The sequence below is a fragment of the Penicillium macrosclerotiorum genome (assembly GCF_028827735.1).
Source record: "Penicillium macrosclerotiorum strain IBT 26536 chromosome Unknown utg000008l_segment0_segment0, whole genome shotgun sequence".
NCBI classification, from domain to species: Eukaryota; Fungi; Ascomycota; class Eurotiomycetes; order Eurotiales; family Aspergillaceae; genus Penicillium; species Penicillium macrosclerotiorum.
In genome coordinates this window covers 1079780-1101002 of record NW_026643087.1, presented here as the reverse complement: position 1 = coordinate 1101002, position 21223 = coordinate 1079780, and the positions used below count along the sequence as shown (strand labels likewise).

Below are 21223 nucleotides of genomic sequence, written 5' to 3'. Positions count from 1 at the left end.
AAAAAAAGGGTAAATGGGCATCTCAATTAATGTCGAAATGGAATCGAAGGGCATTTATTCGCCCTCATTCTGGGGGTTCAGCCATAACGGAGCGACGAGCATCGGCCTCCGAGGTGGTCTCATCCTCAGTGCTCCATTCGCCATCTTCCTTCTCCAGAACCCTGCCAGTTCCCGTTGGCAACTGAGTTGGCTGTGGAATCACCTTCACGCCCCCGGCGCGAGAGAAGAAATCCTCGGTGCGGAGGCCGCGGACTTCATGGGGGTCCACGGAAGTCATTTGAGCGCCGTCAGCTTTCTTCTGCCGGATAAGCTCTCGGACGGGGACCATGGCGGCATCTCGACATGCCTCTTTGATGTCACTCCCAGACATGCCGGCCATGTTCTTAACCAAGTAGTGTAGGTCAAAGTTATCCCGGTCGACCTTGGTGTCCTTCAGAATGAGGCTAAGAATCCGAAGTCGCTGTTGCGCGGGCGGAAGAGAAACAGGGAACTTCTTCGGCATGCGACGGAGAATTGCCTCGTCAATATCCTGCATCCGGTTGGTCGCTCCGAGAACAACAACTCGTTGTGGTTCGCCCATCGAGTTGGCCGAGGTGAGACCGTCCCAATGTGTCATGAATTCTGCCTTCACCATTCCGCTGGCTTCATGCTCCCCGCTTCTCCGAGTGCCGAGGACGGCGTCGATTTCGTCAATAAACACAATCGCGGGCTGAAGTTTGCGAGCAAGAGAGAAGACCGCGTTGACGAGCTTATTCGAATCACCATACCATTTTTCCGTCAATGTCGAGATATGTAAGTTGATAAAACAAGCACCACTCTCAGAAGCCAATGCTTTGGCAAGCATGGTCTTTCCGCAGCCAGGAGGACCATAGAGGAGCACTCCCGATGGGGCGGTCAGGAGTGACGATGTTGAGGCATAAAGATGAGGCATAGTCAAGGGATAAATCACAGACTCCTTTAGTTCTTCGATAATATGGTCAAGTCCTCCGATATCTTCAAAGGACACCGGAATATCCTCCGGAGCAACAACATCCATTGCGATGGCTTGTTCGTATTGGTTGAGAGTAAGCTCTCCCTTTCGTTGCCGGCGACCCCGTTTCTCAATCCCACCGCGTGGCGCATCCTCATCTGATTCATCTCCACCATCTAACCGGCGCAAGATGGCTGCCGACTTCCGTCGTTGTTCTTCTTTCTTCTGGCTCTCGGGATCGAAATCTAGACGTGATAGGAGATAGCGAATGAGGAAGTATGCGGATGCGGACTACGTCACAAGTCAGATACAACATCTCAGACAAGAGATTCAATATTTGTAAACTCACCGTGCCGGCGATCATCACCAGCTCTTGCAGAAAGTGCTGCCATCGTCGGCCACCAGCTGAAGCCATGACGACAGCGGTGAGGGTAAATGGAAGGAGAAAGGGGGAAGACTGGGACTCGTTATTCCGAACCACCAGCAGCACAACTTCTATAACAATAGAAACAATGAATTGGAGTCTTGTCACAAAGTCCACGAAGAATGCGAAGTCCGAGGTGAATATCGGAGACTGGTTCGGGCAGCTGTGGCGCGGATGACCCTGTGGCTCGGAATGTCACATGCCACCGGGGCCAAGGCGGAGAGTTGTTGATGCTCGCGGAGCGCGTGGAAGTGCTGGGAAGACGCCCACATTGGACGGAAAACATTGCGCCATGCCTAAACGAAAAGCCCCCACCAAAATTTCTGGCCTCGTCGAGTCTGATGATGAAGACTTGATGCAACTGACTGAAAATGAGGTTGCCTCTTCTCAGCAGCCCGCCGCGGAGCCACCCGCAAAGAAGCGCAGAGGCCGCCCGCGTGCCTCGAACGATAGCGCGACCGAAACCAAGCCTACTGCCAAATCAAACAAACGCGAGCCAGCTACAGTTGCGCAGGCAGATGCCGCTATAAACAAGAAAGCCCCGACTCGGCGCGGTAGGCCTCGTGGGAGCAGTCGCACTTCAGACAATCCAGAGCCTCAAGCACAGTCCTCAATAGCACAGGAAACTTCTGAGGATGAAGCGATGAAGGACCAAGAGAACGAAGATCCCCAAACCTCGAACACAACGAGGCCTAACCGGGGCGTGAAATCTAACAAGCCTATTGCGCCGCCGGTAGCAACACGCGCGCGAGGCAGAGGTCGCGCGGCAAGCACCGCTCAACAGCTCCAGACAGATGGCGAATTTGAGTTCACTCCAACTCGCGCAAGTGTCTCCCACAAGATCTCCGAAACTCAAAACTCGCATCCAAACGAGGAGCCAGCTACAGACAATCACCGGCCCACCCAAGTGTATCCCTCCCCCGAAAAAAATGCCTTGCCCAGACAGGCTTCCGTGAAACACATTGCAGAACTGTCCCCCCGCAAGCGCAAATTGGGTGACGCTGAGCAAGGCGGAGATCCGGAGTTGAGGCGTAGGATTGGAGATCTCACGAAGAAGCACGATGCTCTGGAGTCCAAGTATCGCAATCTTCGCGAGATAGGAATCACGGAGGCCAATACGAATATTGAGAAGCTGCGCAAACAATGCGAGACAATCACTACAGGTACGAGCTGTCGCAAGAGAGTACTCAGATGAAGGGCCAGTTGGCTAATCAATTATTCCTTGCTAGCTTCTAATGAGCTAGTCGCCTCCCTCAAGTCTGAACTGGAGGCCCAGCGAGCACTGGGGCAACAAAGCCGCGGATATCAGAAACAACTGAAAGATCGGGATACCGAGATGGTCCGCCTCCGATCACAAATGGATGAGGCTCGCTCTCAATTAGCGGCCTCACAATCTGAAATCAAGGCCCTGCAGACGAAGCTTGCTGCTGCGCGCAATACGGCAGCCAGCTTGGAGTCTTCTAGGGTCCCCGGCAGTGCTATTAAGGGTGGTGCTGCTAACCGAATTGCTGCTGCTGCAACGGCAGAAGCGGCCCAGGCAGCACAGATCGCGCAGTTGAAGGAAAATCTCTATGAGGATTTGACCGGACTGATTGTCCGCGACGTAAAAGCCCGTGAGCATGACCATTTGTATGATTGTATACAGACTGGAGGAAATGGAGGTGAGTACCCTATCGCTGGTGTATGTCATAGAAACACCGAATCGGAGTCTAATGAGCTCTACAGCATTGCACTTCAAACTGGCCGTTCCAAAGGTGTCTAGCTCAGAATATGAATCAGCAGAGTTCCAATATCTACCTCTCTTGGATGCTAACCGAGACCGTGATTTGGTCAATATCTTGCCTGACTTCTTGACTGTGGAGATTCAATTTAGCCGACAGCAGGCATCCAAGTTCTATACTCGAGTGATTGATGCCTTGACCAAGCGACGGTCGAGTACTACTGCATGATATGGAGTGATTATCTGGGAGTTATATAGCACTAGTTCTTGTCAGATATCGTATCTTATTTCAAGTACCCTTGATATTATACATTGGGGGTCTCGATCCGAGACCGCTTCGTGGACTGCAGTATAAAGTCCAACCCTATATAGTCAACATTGGCAAGAATAGGACTGGTGGTGGAGCTTTAAAAGTGTAAACACCAAGTGGTTCTGCCGTGCACAATTGGAGGCCTGTGATTGGTGCTCACCGCCCCCGGTCCGCAAGTTCCCCAATGTGTTTCAAGGCAGGTGAAGATGGTTGCGTGTTTTTTGTGGTCGTCGGTGATGCCAACTCTGTTGATTTTTCCTTGTGGTCCTCTCATTATATTTTGGTAGAGACCAACTTCCACTCTTTATTCTTTTTCTCTTGAAGCTGGGCCCCTTTTGGGAGGAGAGAGAATCATGGCGCGTCTCGGCCGCGTTGGGTTCCTCGTCCTCGCGGTGGTCTTCCACCTGATTTATACTTATTCCATTTTCGATATCTACTTCGTGAGTCCTATTGTGAATGGAATGCGTTCATATGGCGTCGAACGACCCGCCGGTACCAATGCTCCTGCCCAACGTCTCGTCCTCTTCGTCGCCGATGGTCTCCGCGCCGACAAGGCCTTCCAGGCGTTTCCCGACCCGACCCCCGAAAATCCCGCGCAGCAGACCGATGAGTTGATTCGATTGGCGCCGTTCATTCGCTCTAAGGTACTATCGCACGGTACCTTTGGTGTCTCCCACACTCGAGTCCCCACCGAGTCCCGGCCGGGGCATGTTGCTCTGATTGCGGGATTGTACGAGGATGTCTCAGCAGTTACGACAGGCTGGAAGCTAAATCCTGTCAACTTTGACAGTGTCTTCAACCAAAGTCGGCATACGTGGAGCTGGGGAAGCCCTGATATCTTGCCCATGTTCAAGGAGGGCGCGGTGCCTGGGCGAGTCGATTCGGACACATACGGAGAAGAGGCAGAGGATTTCAGCGTGGATGCAACTCATCTGGACACCTGGGTATTCGATCGAGTTCATAATCTCTTCGAGTCTGCCAGGAGTGACCCCGAATTAGATCGGAAGCTGCGCGAGGACAAGCTGGTGTTCTTCCTTCACCTGCTTGGACTGGACACCAATGGCCACGCCCACCGTCCCTACTCCAAGGAATACCTTCATAACATCAAAGTAGTGGATCAAGGTGTCAAGGCGGTCACCAAACTTGTAGAAGATTTCTATGCAGACGATAAGACCGCATTTATCTTCACGGCGGATCATGGCATGAACGACCTCGGCAGCCATGGCGATGGCCACCCAGACAACACGCGCACTCCCTTGGTTGCTTGGGGCTCTGGGGTTGCTAAGCCGCGAATCACCAAGGATGGAATTGCCTCGGGACACGAAGACGGGTTCTCGTCCGATTGGGGATTTGACCATGTCCAGCGACATGATGTTGCACAAGCCGACGTTGCTGCTCTTATGGCATACTTAGTTGGTGTCGATTACCCGGTCAACTCGGTCGGACAGCTTCCGCTAGAGTATATTGATGCTAGCCCTAAGGAGAAGGCTCAAGCTGCGCTGGCTAACACCCGAGCGGTGCTAGAAATGTATCGAGTCAAGGAGGAGGATAAGAGAGCATCAGTGCTCCGCTATGTACCCTTCGAGCCTCTTTCTGGTTATGGAGAAACCTCGATTGAAGGTCGTTTTGCCAATCTTGAGACTCTCATATCCAACGGATCTTATGAGGAGTCTATTACGTTGTCATCTGAATTATTGGTTGTTGGTCTTGAAGGCCTTCGCTATCTACAGACGTATGACTGGCTTTTCCTGAGAACAGTTGTCTCTTTGGGCTATTTGGGCTGGATTGCTTATGCTCTGACGACTGTGATTGACCTGCATGTCTTGCATGGGACATCTGATTCTCATCGGACAACTGCCAGCATCTCGTTCTTCACATCCATCCTTGTGGCATTATTCTCTGTCTTTCTCTACCAAGGATCATCATGGCGTTATTATTTCTACGCATTCTTTCCCGTCTACTTTTGGGAAGAAGTTTTTGCCCGAAGGAAGGCTCTGATTGCTGGTCGTCAAATTGTTCTCGGCCATGTTCGCTCCTTTTCAGGATACTTGAACTTTGGACTGCAGGCTTTAGCATTTCTGGGCGTTCTCGAGGCTCTAGTAAGTGGACTATCTGCTCTCTGTTTTGAAGATTTGATGAAGCTTACATGTGCTTTCCAGGTTCAATCCTATTTTCATCGTGAAATTTTCACGATAGGGTTTGCGCTTGGTGCCATTTGGCCCCTTGTTTATGGGTTTAGCTTCATCCGCAGCCATGTTTTCTTGACTGTAGCATGGGCCCTAGGTTGTTCTTTAATGGGCATTTTCACTCTGCTGCCAGTTGTGAAGGTGGAGAACATCGACACTATGTAAGCTGGAATCATTTCCCGGTTTCAAGGTGGTGATTGCTAATGTGCTTCAAGTACCTATGGTGGTCTTATCATGTTTTTCACAGGTATTCTGTACTTGCTGTTTGAGGATACTATCCTTGGACACAAAACGCCTGCTTCTTCCGAGCACTCCAAACGTCTCACAAATGTTGGCGCACGTATTATTATTGGGTTGCAGGTAGGACTTAAAGTGATATTTCTTTTCGAAAAACACGTACACTGAACTCGGGACTTATTAGGTTGGGTTGGTTCTTCTTGCCTTAATTGTGACTCGATCCAGTGCGACCTCTCTTAGAGCGCGTGAGGGCTTGCCCCTCGGAAATCAAGTAGTTGGATGGTTTGTTTTAGGTGAGTTTGGATCCTTGTATTGGGTATATTTTATGGTGCTATCATTGAGATACTAATTTCAATCTAGTCTCATCCTTGTCATTGCCATTTTTCCACCGGCTCTACCCTAATAACAACTATCTTCACCGTCTTATGGTCATCTTTTTGACCTTTTCTCCGACATTCATCATCCTGACGATTTCGTGGGAAGGCTTGTTCTATTTTGTGTTCTGCATGACCCTTGTCACCTGGGTCCGCCTTGAACATGCCATCTATGTTCATACAGCAGGATCTAGGACGTCTCGTTCGCAGTCGGCCGCCAAAGGATCAACGTCCACATCTCAGGCTTCATCGTCGGCCACTACGATTGTGGACGGCCAGACTTACCACTACCGTGCTCTTACTCTTTCTGATACCCGGGTTGCGTTGTTCTTCTTTTTCCTTCTCCAGTCAGCATTCTTCAGCACCGGCAATGTCGCCTCCATCTCCACCTTTTCTTTAGAAAGTGTCCGCCGTCTCATTCCCATTTTCGACCCATTTGCCCAAGGCGCGCTGCTGATCTTACAAATCTTGATCCCCTTCGCCATAATCAGCGCCAACCTCGGCATTCTCAACCGCCGACTTGAAGTAGCGCCTAGTGCACTATTCATGGTCGTCATGTCCATCTCGGACATCATGACTCTGAACTTCTTCTATATGGTCCGCGATGAGGGTTCCTGGCTGGATATTGGCATGACTATCAGCCATTTCTGCATTGCCAGTGCTCTCTGCACCTTCGTGGCAGGGTTAGAGTTCCTTAGCGAGCAGTTTGTCAGTGGTGTGGATTTCGGCACCACTGTCTCTACTCTTGGGTCTGCTGTTGTGCAGGCTGTGACCGAATCCGCTGACTGTGGCCATGAAAAGCCGGCGGAATCGAACAAGAGCAAAAAGGCCCGTTCTCGTAACAAGAATCATAAGGCCCATAAATAGGTGGATTTTAATTGGATTTTATGTACTTTTACCTTAGTCATCTCAATGATCACTGTTAATATAGAGCAATTTTGTTGTTATTCTGTCGAGAAAATATTGCATCAAATAATGTTTAAGTCTCGAGTGTAGCTTCATTAAAATTTTGAGACATACTCTGTTGGCAATGGGTATAATAATACCGGGCTCACTAATGGACAAGCCTTGCTCGCTTGGGAACTGTATGCATTCTACGCATTCTTCAAGTTAACGCGAGCGCGTAGTATCACATGATATAACGTGATTCCGGCCAGATGGGGACTAGCGGATGACGAAATCCCAGCGCGCTCTTATTCGCCAATCAGCAGCCCGCGAGAGCGGAGTCATAGCAATGACTTGTCCGGGGGAACGAAGGGCGACTTTTTTTCCGGAATCCCCGTATATCTTTTGTTCACCTATTCATATCCATTGTGCTCCAATATCTTCTTGATTCCTTCACAACAGAACCCTCCTGTGCGCCCACATCTTCCTGCAACCCTTTCTCCCACCACTCGCTTCTGTCTCTGCCCCGCACTGCAGCGATGTCGGCCTCAGGATCCAAAGTGCCCAGCACTATTTCGGGCTCCTCGAGCTCTGCGAAGAAGGCTCTCCCTCGGGTTGATCTCCAGGGCAATGACCTCCCGCCCTCTCCAGCTCCCTCCAGTCCCCATGCTGGACGCCGGTATAACATTGCCACCGAGTTGGTTTTTACCGAGAGCGGGGACCAATACAATGCCAGTAGTGTGCCCATTTACCAGGTATGATCACTTTATCATTCTAACCCATAATATGGAGGATACGCCCATGCTCCATTCAAGGAGGGGTATGTCACTAACTAGTCTCATTTATATAGAGTGCGACCTTCAAACAGACCTCGGGCGCCGGAGGCGGAGAGTATGACTACACCCGCTCTGGGAACCCAACTCGCACCCACCTCGAACGACACCTGGCGAAGATCATGTCTGCGCAGCGCGCGTTGGTGGTGTCATCTGGTATGGCTGCCCTGGATGTAATTACCCGACTTCTTCGTCCGGGTGATGAGGTTGTCACTGGTGATGATCTCTACGGCGGCACCCACCGACTGCTCAAGTTTCTCGCGACGAATGGCGGCATCATCGTACACCATGTTGATACCACCCAGCCTGAAAAGGTCCTGGAGGTTCTCAACTCTAAGACCGCCATGGTTCTGCTAGAAACCCCCACCAACCCGCTGATTAAGATTGTCGATATTGGCCAGATCGCCACGGCTGCTCACGAAGCTAACCCTAGCTGCCTGGTGACTGTCGACAACACTATGATGTCCCCTCTGCTACTGAACCCACTCGACCTGGGTGCCGATATCGTGTATGAAAGTGGTACCAAGTACTTGTCTGGGCATCACGATCTGATGGCTGGTGTAATCGCCGTGAACGACCTACAGCTCGGCGAGCGGCTATTTTTCCCAATCAACGCCTCCGGCTGCGGCCTGTCGCCCTTTGACTCATGGCTACTGATGCGCGGTGTCAAGACCCTCAAGGTGCGGATGGACCAGCAGCAGAGCAATGCTCAGCGCATTGCGGAGTTCCTCGAGTCGCACGGCTTCAAGGTTCGCTATCCGGGCCTGCGGTCACACCCGCAGTACGAGCTGCACAACTCCATGGCGCGGGGTGCTGGAGCGGTGCTGTCGTTTGAGACGGGTGATGTCAATGTTAGCGAGCGTATCGTTGAGAGCGCCAAGATCTGGGCGATTAGTGTGAGCTTTGGCTGTGTTAACAGTCTGATCAGCATGCCTTGTCGGATGAGCCATGCCAGCATTGACGCGAAGACGCGGGCGGAACGCGCTATGCCGGAGGACTTGATCCGCTTGTGTGTGGGCATTGAGGATGTTGATGATCTGATTGATGATCTCCAACGCGCGGTAAGTCCTCTCTCAAAAGTATTGACCACTTAAAAAGTCCCTCAGCTAACGGTGTTATGCCTCAACAGCTTGTTCAGGCAGGCGCGGTCAATGTCACGTTGGATGACTTCCAGGCCGCCTCTGCGGAGTCTTCTGCGTAGTTGCATTTTCGATTTTGTTTATACATTTTTGTGAATAATGGCGTTTTGGGGGGGTTATTAAAATATGACGACCGTATACCATTTTGACTTCCCGAGCACGAAACCTAAATCCTGCCTCAACCCGGAGTTAATAGGAAGATCGGTGGTTAGCGTTTATCCGGCCAACCACAGATACGGGCCCGGCACGGGGCCGGCATCGGAGACCCGAGCGCCCGGGCCTTTCTCGTCCGAAGCTGCTCGGCTTTTAACTTGCACTTTTGTAATCGATTCTCCTTCATTCGGCACTTGCTGCGCTTTTCTGGGGTATTCCTGGGGGTTTTCCCATCTTCGCTTCCACAGCTTTGCTTTTACTTAGCAAATGCGCCATTTCTCGAGGATTCTGATTCGCCCCGATCTCGCAATTCCCGAGTATGACTCGCGATGCGGTCGCGCAGGATACCTCATTCACCATGACCACAGTCTCAGAACGCCCAGTTGCGTGTCCGCCTGCGCCTAAGCCTGTGCCGACCAAAGGAGCGACACCAACATGGAATAAAAATGATCTTGGTCTTCGACTTGGTGTCGATGTGGCCAGTGCCGCGGCGGCCGGCGCGCTGACATGTCCGCTGATCACCATTATTGATCGGTGAGTCTTTTCCCCCATCCAGTCGCCAATGATGTAAACAAAGCGAGGAGGGATCATTTTGACTCACCTTGGATGCTCTCATTACAGCGCTATCATCGAGAAAGCCTCTAAGGGCTTCCCTATTCGCCAAACCATCACAAGTTGCCTCAAGTCCATGATCGCCAAACCGAGCGGCTTCTTCTTCAGCACGCCTTTCTTGCTCATATACACCCTTTACAGCTCAACTTACCTTACTGCAAATGTCATTGACACTATGACTTCCACCCTCCGCAACCAGTCTTACTCCACTGTGACTCCCGGCCCTGCTAAATTCATCTCCACAACGGCTGTCAACATGGCCATTTGCGTATACAAGGATGCCCGCTTTGCAAAGATTTTCGGCGCCTCACCACCGGCGTCTTCCCCGGCACAGCCTAATTCCTCAAGACCGCGCACCACCCTCCGTCCACCAATGCCGCCTGTCTCACAACCCGTCGCTGCGCCCAAAATCCCGAAAGTCTCCTATACTCTCTTCTGCCTACGTGACAGTGTGACGATTTTCGCCTCGTTCAATGTGCCCGCCCTCATTGCTCCTTCAATACCGGACTTTATCGCATCCACACCAGGCATGAAAGCCGCAACGGCGCAATTTGCCTGTCCGGCTCTGATGCAATTTTTCAGTACGCCGATGCATCTTCTCGGCCTGGATTTGTATAACCGGCAGCCGCCTGGTGGTCTGCGGTGGACGGACCGTGTGGCCCGCATTCGCCGGGATTATGTGCCCAGCTGCTTTGCGCGAATGGGCAAGATCGTGCCTGCCTATGGTGTTGGTGGCGTTGCCAACGTTCGGCTGAGATCCTCCTTGATGCAGCAGCTCGAGAAGAAGACTGAGTAATAACATTTGATATGCTCTGAGATCTGTGATGGTTTCATCGGGTATGTCTGAGTTATGACCTGATGACTATATTGTTCTCATTTTGTTATCTTTTTGATACTGCCACCTCTCTCCACTCTAGACATACTGGGACTTGGGTTTTAGTATCTCGGGAGTTCCGAGGACGTGGAGTTTGGCCTGATTCTGTTTTTGATTTTAAGACATTTGCATATTTTTTTATTATCATATGGCCATGGCGTTTTTCGGGGGTTTCCTTTTCTGTCTTGTGTCTTTATTTTGTGATGACTCTAGATTGTGTGATACATTTCGGGCTTGGTATATTTGCCGGAGCTTTTAGATTGATATTTCTTCCTTGACTGTTAATAATCAAACGATGCTATTATCAAGTGGAACCATCTGAGCTTCTTCCAGATACGAAACTGTTATTGAATTCATCAGCCATCGAGAAGACCATCAGAGGGCTAGATACGCCGACACAAATGAAGTAATATCATTAGGCTTCAAACGATTCATGGAACCCTAGTTCCCCCAAGCCAGCCAACTACTTACTCTAACCCAGAGGCGTAGAACGATCTTTTATTTCTTTTATCTTTACGTAAAAGGTGGTTCTTAGCTACCCATGCGGAGCTATCGTTCAATAAGCTTTTTGGATTTACAAGTGTACCCACCAATGGACAAATGTTTCGGGTAAAGTTACGAATACGAAACAAGCCTCGAGAAGAAGTATGCGCAACTCGCACTAGGCAACACGATCACTAGCTATGTCGGAACAGGAAAAACATACGGGTCTTCAAGTTATGGTTGCTCAAGGCATGCACATTTTGCGTATTTTGGAGATCGACTTTGGTTGAGATTTGTTTATAATTCTTCATTCACCTATCTTTCCATTTTTCTGTTGACTCAAGTATTATTACTGCGCGATCATTCATTCAAAATGCAATTCCCAATTCAACCCTCCTCGAGAAATAAGTTACGATTGGATATTGCCATTGGATCTCTACTTTTCGTCATCTTCATTCTTATCATTGCACGCGTGACCAACAAAGGCACCCCCTCTACAAGAGCTAACACATGGGGCATCGCAGTGGTAAGCTGATCTATTTTAGCGATAAATAGGAAAATAAGTCTAAATTCTGTCTCAAGTGTCTGAAATCAGCTGTCTCGCTAGCTTACCAAGTCGTGACTGTTCATGTCGAGCGGTTCAAAAGATGGGGGAGCTCCAAAGCCAACAAAATTCTTGCTGTCATCGACACTATCTTCTGGTTCGCACTATTTATCATAACGATAATTGCAACACAGGGTTCGCATAATGTAAGCAGTCGGGCATTAGGAGCTATAATTGCCATCTTGGCCGTGGTATTGTGGTATGTCATTCATTCTCAATATCGAAGTTAGCCACTCACCAAATCCTTGATCTAGTGCATGCAATAGCATTCAGTGCTATATTTGCTTTCGCATTCCGAGTTATTTCAAACTTCATGGTACGCTCCCTGATGAAGGAGGGATTAAGAGCTCAGGAAATGTTTAAATCAATTCAAATCGGCACGAGAAATACTTCATTATGAATAGTCATGTCAGGAACTTTGTTGGTAGAATATGAAGAGAAATTCTATTTTGATGTTGCTTATGATAGATTCCTATGCGATTCATAGGCACTGGAAAGCATCTCAAGATCCTCACTCTTTTGGTACTGCTGGTCAGCTAGCATCTTGCTTGGGTGGTAAACGACAAGGACTAGACAACACAGAAGCATCAAAGTGGCATCAAAGATATAGATAAAAGCTTCCTTGCTTTGCAAATATCCATCACTCCCTTGTATATATTCGGCCACGCGATAGATAGATCGAATCATGATCAGAAAGCTGACGGTATATAGCACCTTCATGCATCGTGTCCAAGGTATCGTCGTAGCCATGGTAAAATTCAGGGGTGTGGCGAGCATTCGACGATGGAAGACAACCGATACTATGATGAAAAATCCGAAGAAGAAGATTTGGACGAAAAGACCGCCAAGAATCATGTGCTCGCCCATCTCGACTTTAGCTTCTGTTTTGGCATTGGCTAGAAAGCCTCCTCCTGAATAATTGTGAATCAGTACTTGCAGCTGCAAGGTGATCCAACGTTAATAGGCGTACCTCCACACTGCATCAGAAAAGATATAACATCTCCAGTCACGAATATTTTTGTCAGCCACGATGGGCGAATGATCGAGTTGGAACTTGCATTCAGAGATCGAATAAGGCGTCCTAGTATCATGTATATCGATGCGGCGAAGAGGGCGGGCGCAAGAAGAATTAGAAGACTTTGTCCAACGTACGGCATCAACTGCCAGTCTGGTGTTTCGGTCGAGTTGATATATCTGCAAAAATAACCGATTGCTTCGACTGTGTCGATGGAAAAGATTCAAACATTAGGAGACTGGTATTCACCGAAAGACTAGAGATATAAACTTACAGACACCTCCAATTATGAATGGTGTCAAATACCAAGATCGAGAGCGAACCATCAGGACAAGGTGTGCAACTGTCAGCAATCCAAAGATAGCGGCAAAGGGGATTGCCGCCCCCACTGACGGATTGTAGTTGTATAGTTTATAAGCCATTGAGTTGGAGTTACACTGGACCAGTCAAGGAAATTTGAATTTGCCATGAAAATGCTGGTCAAGAATCCGAACCGGTACAAGGAAGGCAAGTTGAGTGGAAGTGACTGGTATCTCTACTTATATACGCTAATGATTAATTAAAGAGCAAATAGTTTTTTGATGCTCGAATTTTGTTGAGAGAAACAAACCCGAACCCGAATACGAACCACCCAGATTGTGAGCCTCAAGGCAACCCAAATATCCGGTATCCTTTCCAATGTTTTCCAGACAAAAAGTGGGGAAGCCAATAGCTGATAGGCATCATGTAGATCAATCGACTCTCAAGACCATATATTTGAAAATGGCTAGCCCTTTGGGTACATAAATTTAGATCACGAAAAACTAGAGCGACAAGGCAAAGCGTGAGATCAGTGGGTCCGGAGAAACGTTTGTACCTGATAAGGACAAATTCACGAACACGAGCAGTTAGTTCGAAGAACATGAATAATCACACTCATGCCCCACTCGACCTTTCCAACAACAGCGAATGGAACGAGTACGAAGCAATTAGATAGCCCCAGAAACATGGATGCGTACGCGCCAGGAATAGGCATCCAAAAAGCCCCTGTTGTTGGAACAAGAGAATTTTGAAACCCTTTCCAGCGATCTTCTGTCGAGCTTGAGATATAAAAGATCCGTCAAGACTGGGCTTCCCTCCATTTTCGCACTTACGTTTTTCTTGGATTTCTTGCTATTGAAAAAAAACCAATCTTGCATTGATCGCAATGAATTTCACCTTCTACTATTACACGCCGTCAGCTGCGGCTGCAGGCATCTTTACTGCTTTATTTGGGCTGAGCAGCCTCATGCACTTTTACCAGCTCGTCCGAACCCGCACATGGTTCATGATTCCATTCTTGATCGGAGCGATCCGTGAGTATTTGCCCATATGCTGAAAACAGCTGGAGTTAAAAGGGGATTAACGATTTAACTCTTACTAGTCGAGACTATTGGTTACGTTGGACGCCTTCTATCCTCCCTCGAATCCCCTGGTTTTACGAAAGGGCCGTATATCATGCAAAGCGCTCTGATCCTAATCGCACCGGCTTTTCTTGCTGCGAGCATTTACATGACCCTTGGACGCATTATCTATATGCTTGATGCAGAGAAATGTTCTTTCATAAGCCTCAAATGGCTCACCAAGATATTTGTTACTGGCGACGTCTTATCTTTCTTGATGCAAGCTTCAGGTATCTCTTCAGAATTTGATGCTGATCTATTCTTGGTACACATAACGCTAATCAGCTCAAAGGTGCGGGCCTTATGGTCTCAAATTCAAATGACCCATCCACCGGTGAACACGTCATCATCGGCGGTCTCTTCGTGCAAATCATCTTTTTCGGCTTTTTTATGATCAGTGCGGTGATCTTCCAGAGCCGTATCACTAGAAACCCAACAGCACGGTCAATTGAGCTGGAAAATATCTGGCGTCGCCATATGTTTTCGCTCTATATGGCTAGTTTATTGATTCTTATTCGCTCAATTGTACGTGTGGTTGAGTACCTACAAGGCTATGATGGATACTTGATGAAGAATGAGGTCTTTATCTATGTATTTGATGCTCTCTTGTTGTTTGTGACGGTACTACTCATCCAGTATACGCACCCTAGTGAGATAAACTGCTTGATAGGTCGCGGTGACAAGTATTCCGAGAAGATTGTGCGAGTGCAGAAATTTGTTCCTCAATCTGCCCTTGAAATGGATCGCATGGAGGTATGAGGCTTTCATACCAGCCGCGACAGAGGTTGTATTTCTTATGTTTGAAGATTATACCCGATCAATAGATGCAAGTAATGAAATAAATTTCAATCAGTTTGATAGCAGCTAAAGCGATCGCTATTGCAATGAAGGCATTGATCCTGGCCATGAAGTTTGCAAATCAATAATCTGGAGTTCATAAAAACTGTTGGTTCGACCAAATTTTGAAATTTAACTGCGTGCGAAAGGGGAAAACTAAATCAATTCTGATAGTCATCAATATAAACTGAATGGATTCAGATAGGTATTTTCATTCCGCAACCTGATTAAGCGCCCACTCAATATGTATTTGCCAGCCCCCATCTAATATCGTTTGAATTTCTTCCAGAACAACGCGCCCCCAAGGCCCGACACACCAGTTTTCTCGAGCAAGATGTAATAAGGCACAGTAGTGAGCTAGAACTACTAAAGCAAGAGGCTTTCTCGCTTTCAATTCATCAAGATAATCTGCCGGGCAACGTATAGCCCACCCTGCAGCAAGAGTCAAGGAAGTCGGCTCCGCATATGAAAACGACGCAAGTTCGCGGAGACGCTGAATGGCGAGCCCATAAGCTGATGATACATTCTCAGGGGAATGCTTCTTGCACTGATTATTAAGATTACTGAGAAGATCAAAAGCCAAGATAACATGGTCAGGGATCACAATATCAGGAGAGGCGATGTTGAAGAGGGGGGCGAAGTTACTTTCCCGAAGAAAGTCGCCTGCTTGATTGAAGACAATTTGTACCCCGCGGGACAAAACAAAAACATCTGTCAAGGCACCCAAGCTGGGTCCGTCTTCAGGGTTGAAGCAGTTCAAAGCACTCGCAAAACTGAATGCAACTGCTAGACCGGCGAAGCTCATCATAGCTTTTGCATTCAACTCAGTGATTGACTTTAGTTGGCCCGAGAACTTAGATAGTGCACTACTTTTGTGTGCTATTGCGATGTTGAGCCATTCTGTTTGCCGATCATCCTGATGCAAGTGTGATAGATGTAAGGCAGATAAAGCTAGGATGCCATGCATCAAGAAGGGTGAGCGGAGAGCTTCCTGAAGTACTGAAATCTCCCACACTTTTCGAGTTTCTTCGCTTCTAGCGAACAATTTGTGCGTATGCATAATCCACTGTAGTTCGAGCTCCAAATGATCCATATTCAACGACGGTAAAGATTCCGAAGTTTCTGGGCCAGATAAATAGCCTTCCACATCGCATATCGAGCCGTCAGGTGTGTGGCTATCCTTCAACCCTTTTCGTGTATTTGAGCCTTTTGTTGGTGGCTTCCTCGACCCTTCTGGGAAGAAATAAGGTACCGGAGCGCTATACACACATGTATCATTTCGTTGGCTGCAATTATTGCAAACTGGCCGGTGCTCATCGCACTACAAAACATATCAGCATATGAAAGCCGAGAGCTTTCTTGGTTAATTTGATTGTATGGATGTATTTCATAGATCGATTAAGACAATCTTACCTTCACTCTTCTGCGCTTACATGTGGTGCAGCCATGACGGGATTTCTGGTGGGAGCGGCGCGTCGCCATGTTTCGTTGCAGTTTCGTATTCACAGGAACGATTATCTATTATTAAGCGTGTTGCAGATAGGCAGATACAGAAAATCCTGCTAGGCGCCGACTTTCGTGGCGTTGACAAGTCTGCTATGTACTGGAGGGAAGAATTGGATCATAGGTGCCGTGGACATCCGAATTCAGAAAATTTCACGAATACGAGAGCCCCACTATTACATACGATTCGCGCGTTACATGTCTGAAACTGGCTGGACGCCACCCTGCGATCCATATAGAATAGGCCCCCCTTATTCATGATTACAATTTGGACGGATTTGCAAATCATTTCTTCTTCAGCCTCCCTGCCATTCTCTTTGAGATTCAAGCGTCTAGAAAATGTGGTTCATTCTAGCTGCTATTGCAAGTCTAGTCTGGGTTTTCAGCTCGACTCTTCTTCCTCTCTATCGAAATTGGAACGCGGCAAAATGCCTCCAGGTGCGAAATATTATCTGCCCGGTGTCAAAGAATGGGTTTGTTTGGATATGTCTCCAGAGACTTTTGAGGCACAATTCGTTGAAGTTTCTGTGGGGATGCCTACCATTTCTTCGATTTCTTCAGTCAAATTGGGTATTTTCCGAGAAATACAAAATTTGTGAAGATTATGGTGACATTTTCGCATTCATTACTCCAACAGGGTGGGAGCTCTTTGTTGCCGATGTGAGTCTGGCAAAGCAGGTGCTTGCGCGAAAAAAGGAATTTACTAAACCGACTGAAATGACAAGTACGAACTTACAAATCAATAATTACGAATGGACTAGGTGACATGCTGACGTTTTCTCACAGAAAAAATCACCATCTTCGGCGACAGCTTAGCTTCAGTAAGTGGCATTGTTTATTATCGGATAATGAGCTGACCAGTCTTTTCTTTCAGGTAGAAGGCGCAGACTGGAACCGCCATCGCCGATGCACAGCCGTTGCATTCTCAGACAATATCAACCAGATCGTTTGGTATGAATCTTGCAAGCAAGCAGCCAATACCCTTACAGGCTTCAGGTCTGAGACTCAAGTCTCCAACACCCAAGATGAGATGTCTCGAATCGGCTTTGTAGTTCTTTTGAAGGCATGCATGGGCTTAGAAGGGGACACGGAGACCGCTGAAAATGAAAAGCACGACCTCGACATCAATGGTGGGAAACAACACCTCAAACTACTCCTGGATATGATACCTGCATCGCCAAAATTCAATTTGAGGTTTTTACAGGAGCCGTCAAATCAGTTCATATATAATCTAAAAGGTCTTGGTTCGTTCCTAAATGACCTGATGAACTACCGGAGAAATCATCCTCGATCGGAGCCAGATCTCCTCTCTGCATTACTCGGCTTCCGAGAGGCAAATATTCTTACCGATCAAGAAATCAAAGGTAATATATTTTTGTTTCTTTTCGCTGGCCAGGAAACAACAGCAAACACTCTACTATACATTCTCTATCTGCTTGCCATCTTTCCGGAATGGCAGCATTGGGCAACCGAGGAACTGGACCATATCTTTATGGGTTTACCTCCACATGAGATTCCTACACTTCAAGAAGCCTTTCCTCGGATCAATCGCCTTAAAGCCATTATGGTAAGTCATCCACCTCTGAATGATATGTCGAATCTAATTACGTTCTTAGTATGAAACACTACGACTCTACGGGCCAGTCACCACGAATTTTCGAAAGACATCCCAAACAGCCCATCTACCCCACAAAAAGGAACTTGTCATCCCAGAAAATATACAAGTTAACATGCTCCTGCCAGCTCTACACACAAACCCAAACTACTGGGGCCAACATAGCCTCTCATGGAACCCCGACCGATGGATACGCAAATGTTCAAACAACACTAAAGAGGAACTTGACAGCAATAAGATTAATGATCTTTTAGCATGGGCTGAAGGACCACGTATCTGTCCAGGGAAGAAATTTTCCCAGGTCGAAATCATCGCTGTGCTTGTAACCCTGCTACGCAGTGCCTCTGTACACATCTCCCCAGGCCCGGGTGAAAACATCCAAGAATCTCGGATAAAGGCATTGCATGTGGTGCAGCAAAGCAAATCCTTACTTACACTGCATATTCCAGAACCAGAGACAGTCAAGTTGGTATGGAAAAGTCGATAACACGAAAAAGTAATTTGAGAACTCAAGTCATCATTATAGCAATAGAAAGGGTTAAGGGAAGGAAGCTACCCAATAAGTTAAAATATGTACACAAGACAGGTTTTTGAACAAATGCAAAACAAAATATATACTGAAGCCGAGAATTTTTACCACCTGATCAAAAAAGTCAGCAAAGGCTATCCGCGCTGCATGGGAAAGGAGATCGAACTTACGCAAAGGGTTCCGAGTGCAAATAGAGCTCCTCCACCTCTCCGCCAAATGTACGGATCTGCGCAAGAGCGGCTGCATTACGTGTGTCGTGTAACATAGATGCTGGTCCACATACAAGCACACCAATGCGCTGCTTCTTGCCATTTGGGAGGGGGTTACTGTGGGCCATTGCCACAGTGCGTGCGATAAGGCCAGGAATGTCAGGTCTCGCATTGCGGTGCACGTTCAAGCTAAAGCTTCCCGTGGTCGTAATCTCTGTCGGGGGTAGCTTCGGCGTCAATGTCTTTTCAGTGTCCAGCGTGGAGGTGGAGATTGTCGGGTCGCGATTGGCAGTGATGTGGACTGACACTGCGGTCTCAAACCCGCTATCTGAGCCTGGGAGCGTTGTTGATTGTGAGAGCCTCGACTCAATTTCATCAACATACCAGTTCGCCATGGCGGTGTCGCGAGTCGCAAAGACGACCTGCAGGCGGCGGCGAATCTCTTCACCTGACCTGCTTTCATCGGTCATGAGACTGCTCAGACGAAGTGCTTCGTCTACCATTGCAAGCGAGAACCCCCTCCCGAGCCTCCGGCGACGACGAGGATGGTATCAAGCTTTGCCATGTGATGTGCGCTGACGCCACCGTACGGCCCTTCGATGAGAATTCTCTTCTGTATACCAGATTGCTTTGCCGCAAGTGCGGCAAGACGACCGGTCACTCCGCCGCGGGGCTTGATATAGAAGATAATCTCAGACGCTTTACCGATCTTTTCGGGGCCATGACAGACGGAGGAAATAGTGAATGGATGGGCAGTTAAGAGATGTAGGTCAGACGTCAAAAAGCGTACGAAAACATGCTGACCAGGTGTCCAGTTAATGATCGTTGGGACTGATACGCGGAGTAGGCCACTTGGAATAAGTTCGAGGGTGGCGGTATGAACACCATGCATCAGGTAAGTGCGGACTTGTGCGGTTAGCAAACATAGAGCATAGATCACCCCGCTAGCAATAAAATAATCCCACGAGGAAAGGCGGAAATCGCAGTGAAGAAAGAAGAAGACCACAAAAAGGATGGCAGCAATCATATGAGTTGCTTTGAAAAATTCGTAAAAGCGATTTCGGATGAAAGGCAATGACATAATTGTCAGATAGGCCTGTGGAATGATAGCACCGATCCCTGTCCAATATACAAGACTCGTCTTCCACTGCTTCACCATGTCACCTTTTGATATGTGATATATAATGAAGGGGAATGTGTGAACCAAAGCCAGAACAAACATGGCATAGCTGGACCAGTGATGAAAAACCTGGAGTTTCTCATGAGGTATACCAGTCAAGGCGGATATCATGTTTGCCTTAACACTTAAGGCACTGTAAACTAGATTAGTGCTCCGTTCTGTTTCAAAATTTCTCGGTAAGAGCGTACAGAACAAATGGTAGAAGAGCGAGGGCCATCCAGCCTGCTCGTGTGGCGATAGGGGGACTGCTTCCATAGTCCGCATCGGTTGGCCAGTAAAAAGGTTTTGGGCCAACGGTCATTGCTATATTTGCCAGAATTAGCTCCCCAAATTCAAGTTCCACACGAAGCCGTCTATGTACCAAAAAAGAATATTGCGCCTAGGACACCCAGAGTGATAACTCCCACTGATGGGGACCAATACTTAAGCACCGGAAATCCGTACCCACGATAGGACATGTATCTTGAGATTGAAGTTGTGGCCCGCCATAATTTGGTCCGCTTCATCCAATCTGGGGTGAGCCGGACCAGAAAATTTGCTATCGCAAAGACTGCAATGACAGCACAGCAAAAGTACACTGTATTCAGTGCATATACATGATCTGCTTGATACCTAAACACCAAGAAACAAAGTCAGCATGCGGCAAACACTTGTGTTGAGCACCCAAAAAAATGGCGATGGCTGGAATGCATACCAGTAACGCCAGTGGCCGTTGCGATAGTGACACTGGGCGTCAGTCAGTTTACACTTATCTGCTCGAGAAGAGTGCAGCAAGACAGGCTGGTCCAACCAGGGGACATCACCACCCGACATGTCCATATCCATATTCATCGTGGTGTACACCGCAGTGTTGGGTTGCTTGTCGCTCCTCTCAGTAAGGAAGCCAAGTTCAAATAACGAAGACCATCACAACAGCAACAAAGGGTTGTTATGAGGAGTAAATGGAAAAGGGTAGCGAAGCAAACGGATTCGACCGGCACAAAGGTCGATGCAGTCATCGACGAGGGTTCGATTTGGTTGACCAGCCCTGCCGTACATGAGCTTCGTGGTGGAGGTTGCACAGCCGAAAACGGGGAAGCTCGGGCGGTGGTTCTCAACGGGGACGGCAAC

The 21223-nt window shown here is 48.2% G+C and overlaps 11 protein-coding genes across 11 annotated transcripts; 7 read left to right on the top strand and 4 right to left on the bottom strand.

Annotated features, from left to right (window-relative positions):
• Positions 1–64: 64 nt before the first annotated feature.
• On the bottom strand, positions 65–1385 carry N7462_008598 (protein-degrading AAA family ATPase MSP1; the record flags this gene model as incomplete). The annotated part of the gene is made up of 2 exons (XM_057080313.1): positions 65–1261; positions 1320–1385. The coding sequence occupies 2 exons, from the start codon at positions 1383–1385 to the stop codon at positions 65–67; spliced, it is 1263 nt and encodes a 420-aa protein (XP_056930641.1).
• Positions 1386–1686: 301 nt separating this feature from the next.
• On the top strand, positions 1687–3343 carry N7462_008597 (putative chromosome segregation protein (Pcs1); the record flags this gene model as incomplete). Its single annotated transcript, XM_057080312.1, has 3 exons — positions 1687–2557; positions 2624–3055; positions 3120–3343. 3 exons carry the CDS (start codon positions 1687–1689, stop codon positions 3341–3343), a joined length of 1527 nt encoding a protein of 508 aa, XP_056930640.1.
• A 434-nt stretch (positions 3344–3777) lies between these two features.
• N7462_008596 (mannose-ethanolamine phosphotransferase MCD4) lies at positions 3778–7088 on the top strand (the record flags this gene model as incomplete). Its single annotated transcript, XM_057080311.1, has 5 exons — positions 3778–5523; positions 5584–5771; positions 5826–5970; positions 6032–6140; positions 6208–7088. The coding sequence occupies 5 exons, from the start codon at positions 3778–3780 to the stop codon at positions 7086–7088; spliced, it is 3069 nt and encodes a 1022-aa protein (XP_056930639.1).
• Positions 7089–7645: 557 nt separating this feature from the next.
• Positions 7646–9140, top strand: N7462_008595 (cystathionine beta-lyase STR3; the record flags this gene model as incomplete). Its single annotated transcript, XM_057080310.1, has 3 exons — positions 7646–7861; positions 7957–9000; positions 9069–9140. The coding sequence occupies 3 exons, from the start codon at positions 7646–7648 to the stop codon at positions 9138–9140; spliced, it is 1332 nt and encodes a 443-aa protein (XP_056930638.1).
• A 449-nt stretch (positions 9141–9589) lies between these two features.
• On the top strand, positions 9590–10639 carry N7462_008594 (uncharacterized protein; the record flags this gene model as incomplete). The annotated part of the gene is made up of 2 exons (XM_057080309.1): positions 9590–9765; positions 9853–10639. 2 exons carry the CDS (start codon positions 9590–9592, stop codon positions 10637–10639), a joined length of 963 nt encoding a protein of 320 aa, XP_056930637.1.
• A 934-nt stretch (positions 10640–11573) lies between these two features.
• N7462_008593 (uncharacterized protein) lies at positions 11574–12167 on the top strand (the record flags this gene model as incomplete). Its single annotated transcript, XM_057080308.1, has 3 exons — positions 11574–11726; positions 11783–11995; positions 12078–12167. The coding sequence occupies 3 exons, from the start codon at positions 11574–11576 to the stop codon at positions 12165–12167; spliced, it is 456 nt and encodes a 151-aa protein (XP_056930636.1).
• Positions 12168–12263: 96 nt separating this feature from the next.
• Positions 12264–13241, bottom strand: N7462_008592 (RTA1 domain-containing protein; the record flags this gene model as incomplete). Its single annotated transcript, XM_057080307.1, has 3 exons — positions 12264–12715; positions 12775–13023; positions 13094–13241. 3 exons carry the CDS (start codon positions 13239–13241, stop codon positions 12264–12266), a joined length of 849 nt encoding a protein of 282 aa, XP_056930635.1.
• Positions 13242–14005: 764 nt separating this feature from the next.
• On the top strand, positions 14006–14993 carry N7462_008591 (RTA1 domain-containing protein; the record flags this gene model as incomplete). Its single annotated transcript, XM_057080306.1, has 3 exons — positions 14006–14153; positions 14222–14470; positions 14533–14993. Coding segments are annotated over 3 exons (858 nt in total), but the record flags the coding sequence as incomplete, so codon positions are not given.
• A 295-nt stretch (positions 14994–15288) lies between these two features.
• On the bottom strand, positions 15289–16559 carry N7462_008590 (Zn(II)2Cys6 transcription factor domain-containing protein; the record flags this gene model as incomplete). Its single annotated transcript, XM_057080305.1, has 2 exons — positions 15289–16398; positions 16491–16559. The coding sequence occupies 2 exons, from the start codon at positions 16557–16559 to the stop codon at positions 15289–15291; spliced, it is 1179 nt and encodes a 392-aa protein (XP_056930633.1).
• Positions 16560–17008: 449 nt separating this feature from the next.
• Positions 17009–18682, top strand: N7462_008589 (cytochrome P450 monooxygenase; the record flags this gene model as incomplete). Its single annotated transcript, XM_057080304.1, has 5 exons — positions 17009–17150; positions 17218–17304; positions 17367–17401; positions 17455–18147; positions 18197–18682. The coding sequence occupies 5 exons, from the start codon at positions 17009–17011 to the stop codon at positions 18680–18682; spliced, it is 1443 nt and encodes a 480-aa protein (XP_056930632.1).
• A 146-nt stretch (positions 18683–18828) lies between these two features.
• N7462_008588 (ferric reductase family protein) lies at positions 18829–20944 on the bottom strand (the record flags this gene model as incomplete). Its single annotated transcript, XM_057080303.1, has 7 exons — positions 18829–18835; positions 18895–18964; positions 19016–19386; positions 19434–20246; positions 20302–20416; positions 20475–20725; positions 20808–20944. 7 exons carry the CDS (start codon positions 20942–20944, stop codon positions 18829–18831), a joined length of 1764 nt encoding a protein of 587 aa, XP_056930631.1.
• Between the last annotated feature and the right edge of the window lie 279 nt (positions 20945–21223).